At 35.0% G+C, this 6,000-nt stretch overlaps 1 protein-coding gene across 2 annotated transcripts in view; it reads right to left on the reverse strand.

Moving 5' to 3' along the window:
• Positions 1-6,000, reverse strand: part of LOC122802729 (acetylserotonin O-methyltransferase-like) — a 357,415-nt gene that overhangs the window by 342,267 nt on the left and 9,148 nt on the right. For both annotated transcript variants that reach the window (XM_044072491.1, XM_044072490.1), the window contains exon 2: positions 4,926-5,100. In XM_044072491.1, the coding sequence (XP_043928426.1) occupies positions 4,926-5,100 (175 nt within the window). The remainder of the gene's footprint in view (positions 1-4,925; positions 5,101-6,000) is intronic.

Genomic DNA, 6,000 nt, shown 5'->3' on the forward strand with positions numbered 1-6,000 from the left:
AAAAAAAAAAAAAAATAACATCAGGATCTAGGCATATAATGTCGGGGGGATTTAATTCCATAAGAACAAGACACCTGATTAATCTGAGAGAGACAAAATATATAAGAAATGGAAGAGAGGCTGAACTACAACGTTGAAAATTGTAATAAACAAGCTGGGCAAACAAACTAAACATATTGTGAGATAAGCTCTAGAAAAAATTGAAGAACATTTATGTAAAGATATTGAGAATAATAGGAAACATTTTTATAGATTCATAAGATGTGGAAGGAGTAAAGACATACACACTGAAAAACTGTGTCTAGAATCTAAAATGTATTCTCAGACAAAACAGATTATAGCCATATTTACAAACTCTTATGAAAAACAGTTTGGCTCCACAAAGGGAATGATAAGTCCTCCTAGTGACATCCAGATAACCTCAAATACTGGAATCCAATTAGATTATATTGAAAAAGAACTGTGCAAACTGGATCCAAACAAAGCACAGGAAGGAGACGGAATTAACAATAATAACCTGAGAAAACTTCAGCAAGAACTTACAGTACCATTATATCTATTATTTACTAGGTCATATAAATATGGGGAGATTCCTCAAGATTTGAGACATGCACTTGTTAAACCTGTCTTTAAGGGAAAGGGGAGTAGGACAAACCAAGTGTCATATAGACCCTTACTTTCATGTTGTGGAAAAATAATGGAGAAGGTAATACTAGATAAGTTATTGTCAGAACTGGATAGGCTGGGACTTGAAACCATATCTCAACAAGCATATTTTGAAAATAGATCTATTACCACACCATCTGTAACATGATGTTCTATAACAATATAACAGCTATGAATGAAAAATTGTGCTGTGATGTAATTTATAAAGATTTAACTTCAGCATTCAACAGGATCATATACAAAACACTGATCAATAAATTAGAACAACTAGGTATCAATGTACTGTTGATAAGGTGGATAGCTGCATGGCTTACAAATACGACATGGCAAGTATCATACAGCAACTGGACAGATGAAATCCTTGGTTACAGTCAGGGTGTCCCACAGGGCTCTGCCCTGGTGTCCCACAGGGCTCTGTCCTCAGCCCTTACTTCTTTAGATTGTATCTTTCAGACCTAAGTTTTTTTTGTCTGAGGTGTTCTATAGTCTATATGCAGATGACCTGAAATTGGCTAAACTGATTACATGTGTTAGAAATAAGGCATGTCTGTAAAATAACTTGACTAAATTAACCATTTGGGCACAGGAGAATAATATGCTGATAAATACACCAAAAAAATGCATATGCGATTTAGGAGACATAAATTGAAAGGTGAATATTTAATACAGCACACAGTGATTGAAACCGTAGACTCATTTAAGGACCTAAGTATATGGATAGATTCAGCTATGAGTTTTTCTAATCATATCAACCAATTGGTTAATGCTAGTTATAGAACTATAGGTTGTATAAAAAGATTCATAAAGTCTAGGAAATCAAAAATGATGAAGTCATTGTTTGTTAGTTACATTAGACCCAGACTTGAGTGCATAATAACAACATGGAAACCTTATAAGAAAACAAGCATGAGTAAACTGGAAAGAGTACCTCGGAAATATACCAAAGGCATCCATGGATTTGAAAATGTAAGTTATTATGAAAGACTAAAATATCTGAACTTGTACATTGTCTCTTACAGATGTCTAAGATGAGATCTTATTCAAGTATATAGGGCATTTAGAGACAACTACCTCTGGGAATGTTTGGGGTTATCAAAAAGTACTAGACAATCATCAGACAACCTATGTAGAAGATTCTATAGGAATGAGAAGTGAACTAATTGGTTCTCTGACAGAGTAGATGATGCATGAAAACAGGCTCCCAAATTACATTAAAGCAAGTACTAATTTAGATATTTTTAAGAACAGCCTGGTCACTTATTATGGGAACAAATGTTCTGGTTTACTGGCGAGCTAGAAGGTCATTAATGCCCATGCTTGAAATATTTGTATGTATGTATGTACAATATCTCAGCAACCACTCAAGTTATACACATACTGTCAGTAGCATATGAGGCTAAGGAGTTCTGTCTGTGTTACTTGGTTGCTAAGATATTTAGAAAAAATGTGAAAAGTATATATAAATTAATGTCATAAAAATAACAGTAATATCTATTTACCTGCACTAGACAGAGGTCAAATATTAATGTAGTTGAGTTTAAGCTTTAAGATGAAATCTTTTAAAACTTTGTACATAGTATGGTTTTGGAATTATTGATGCAAATATGAACAAGCAATATTTTATTCCAAGAGACATCAGTAGGAGTTAACTGTAGATGCACCTGGAGGTGTCATTTGGATGTAATGACTTAATCTGGACAGAGCATGGGACCCATGGACATTCTCCTATCAGAAGATGAGTGCCTGCCAGGACAACACCAGAGTCTTCCAGTGATGACATTGATGATGTCAACCATGATGAGGAGGAAGCTGGACTCACCCCTGCTCAAGCCATTATGTGTGCAGCCTGGAGGAGATGATGCCGTGACCGAAACTGAGATGATTATAGTGAGGAGATTAGGGTGTTTATGACTGATGTGTTCTGAAAACAGATACGGGACATAATGAGGAGATTCTTTTAGGATGTAGCATGGGATGTGCACAATTCATTCAGAGATATAGCTTGTGAGGTCATTTGGAAGTGTCAGCTCCAGCAGCCTGGTCCCTCCATTCCATAAGTATTGTCTGTGTGCTGCACTTGTGTTATGCTGCCAACATGCTGATTGCCATATAATTGACTGGACTTTTATATACACTCTTGTGCATGCATACCATGTAGCTGTCGTGCTTATGGGTTATTGTCATGTGACATTTACTTCTATTTCAATGTGTGCACGACACACATCATCATCATCAAACCCCCTTTACCCATTTTCTACATGGGGTCGGGGTGTCATGTTAGCTGTCACCATCTCTCTCAATTCAATGCCACACTCCTGCCTTTTTCAACACTCATGCCTAACTGTCGCAAATCTTCTCTCACACATTCCATCTACCCCTTTGCTGGATGCCCTCATTTCCTCTTGCCATCTTACTGTCTGTTTCAAATCTTCTTCACCAGATTGTCTTCTGCTTTTCTGCACGTGCCCGAATCCTTTTGATCTTTTCTGTTATTTGAGCTACTTTGGTTTCTGCTCTGCATGACACATTAACGCATTGCACTTTTGTCCCATATTCAGTCGTCCATGCATTGTGCTTGTTAACTTGCAGCTAGTGCTGCAAGACATAGCCTGTAAACATGTGCTTTACTGAGGCAAATAACAGACTACATAGGTTGCCCATAGTCCATCACTATCACTGTGGTATGGCTTGAAATTGTGTATTGCCATATCATGTATATGCAACAGAAGGACATGTCATTCCTCATGTGTTTTGGATGATGGTTTTTATGATGACCCAATGACACAATGTGCTGTTGTGTGACATGGATTGGCAATACTGATTCCATGTGGGATCATATATAGACATATCATGTCTATATGCAGTCCTCCCTTTCCGACTGCATCAAACAGCAATGAAGCATTACATTATACTATGATGTATCTTAAATTTCCACATCCCATTACTTATTCACATAATTTCACACCTTCTGTAAATAGTTGTACACATTAACTGATTGTACATGTGTGTGCACATAGTTGGATCCATACTGACACATAACTGTACCTTTGTCATTTGAGCATTTACTGACATACCGCTGATGTACTGTAATGATACTCACAGGAGTGTCCCTGCTCAGTAATGAGTAGGGTGGTTGACGTACACCAGCATTTGTTTATTCAGCATTTGCATGACAGTATATGTGTATGTAGTTGAAATTCTTAGCTTACTTATCTATGCATGTTGATGTTACATGATTGCACATTACTGTGCATATGCGTTTTAGACACAGCTAGCTCTGTGGACATCAGCAATCATTCTGCCCATGTGACACAATCCATTTAGTTAAATGTATTTTGGTTTGGCTGTGGAAGCAGGCATATTTTATTAGCACATCTTATGGAAATGTTTGTAGTTGTCTCTGAGCTTACGCAAATATTGCTGATGCTATATATTACAAACAACACTGGAGCCTTGAAGAAAGTATTTTTTGTTAGTAAATGAATTACAGAAATATCCTTAGTTGTCTATGATGTTTCTGGGCAAATTTGTACAAATATGTATTATGAATGCCATGCAGCTTACATTGGATAGTTGCCATTCTTTTCATTTTTATTGTATAATAATGGAGTCAGCTATATTTTGTAGCTGTCCTGAACTTTACTGGACAGATTCTGTTACATATACATCTGTATAACTATCAGGATGCTTGAATTGTGATCATCTTTCTGTAACGTTGTTAATGTACAATGCACTTTGACATGCATTTCTCATTACTTACAGAATACTTGCAGATTTGTTTAGTGTGCCATTGCTACTGCAGTACTTCACTGTGCACTGAGCTATTCTGAGTTTCTTGTGGTACATTTACACATTACAACATTATCTACAAGTTTAGTGCTGATATCGGTAAAATCCACAAAGTTTATGGAATCTGTCCCATAGTGATTTCTGGATTCACATATTTATAAACTGCCATCAACATACTGACAATGCCACTTTTGAACATTCTGACATTTTAAGCTAATAAAAAGCAAGTCAAGATTCCATAAAATGTATATTTATAACGGTTATCAAGAATTAATATAATGTAGCTGCAAATTAAGTAGAAAGAAAACAAATGAGAGAATCACAGTTTCAGTGATATATGTGCTGTTATAGATGAGAATGACTAATGTGATGTAAGATTTGTTAAATATATACAACTTTATGTAAAGAATGTAGAGGATTTAATGAAGTAAAGCAAGGCATTTCCATTTTATTTTAAATCATAAACTTACATTTTCCATTCTTCTGGGTTCTTCTAAGCAATTTTAGCCCCGCACAGGCGGTAAGCAATTTATCCATTCCATCCACAGTGCAACATGCCTGCTCAGCAATATCGGCACAGGACAAAGGTGTCTTTGAGTTCAAAAGAATATCAAACACTCCCAGCTCACTTGCAGAAAATAGAGCCTGTTGAAGAAGCATTAAAAAAGAGCAGTTTTCTTTGGTGTGCATTGAAATTTTATATCACTATTTTCATTATCAAGCACAACAAAGTGAGCATTCATCAGAAACTATTATGCTGCATAGAAGTATATATATATCAAAGCAGAAGTCAAACTTGTCAAAATGCAGTTAACAGTCATTCCTGTTTAAAATTAATATTACAAACTAAACTCATATGCTGTTTCTCCGAAACATATGCACAACCTGGCGATAAGAGTCAAAGTACAATCTAAAAGAAATAACATTACAACTATCATACATGAAGGAAGGAAGAATAAGAAGGTGTCAGACATAAGTGATATACTAGATACTTTTAAATATCATCTTACGGAACATTATAAGAAAGAAGGAAATCAAACAAAAATCTTTAATTTAGATTTAAAACCCGAACTGATTAAAACAATTCCAGAAAATCTAAAATTAGAGCTTCAAAAACAAATTACTTATAAAGAAATTTCAGAGAAAATTAAAGAAAGCAAAAATAATAAAGCTCCAGGAATGGATGGCATCATAGCCGAAATATATAAAATCTTTCCATCATCCATAATCTCAGTCTTCAAAAAACTTTAATAGAAATACAAACACACAATAGCATTCCACCATCTTGGAGATACTCATTAATTACTCCTATAATAAAAGAAAATAAAGATACATCAAAATGCAGCTCCTATTGACCAATTTCATTGCTCAACAATGATTATAAAATCTTTATGGCTATTTTAGTCAATAGGATTAAGAAATCTATGACAGAAATTATAAATGAAGATCAACAAGGTTTATACATAATAGGTGTACCTATGATAATATACAAAGAATACTAACTATTATTGACTATTTAAATAGAGAAAAACAAGAAGCCTTAAT

This window comes from Protopterus annectens, chromosome 5.part0 (genome assembly GCF_019279795.1).
Source record: "Protopterus annectens isolate FY-2018-M chromosome 5.part0, PAN1.0, whole genome shotgun sequence".
Taxonomy (NCBI): Eukaryota; Metazoa; Chordata; order Ceratodontiformes; family Protopteridae; genus Protopterus; species Protopterus annectens.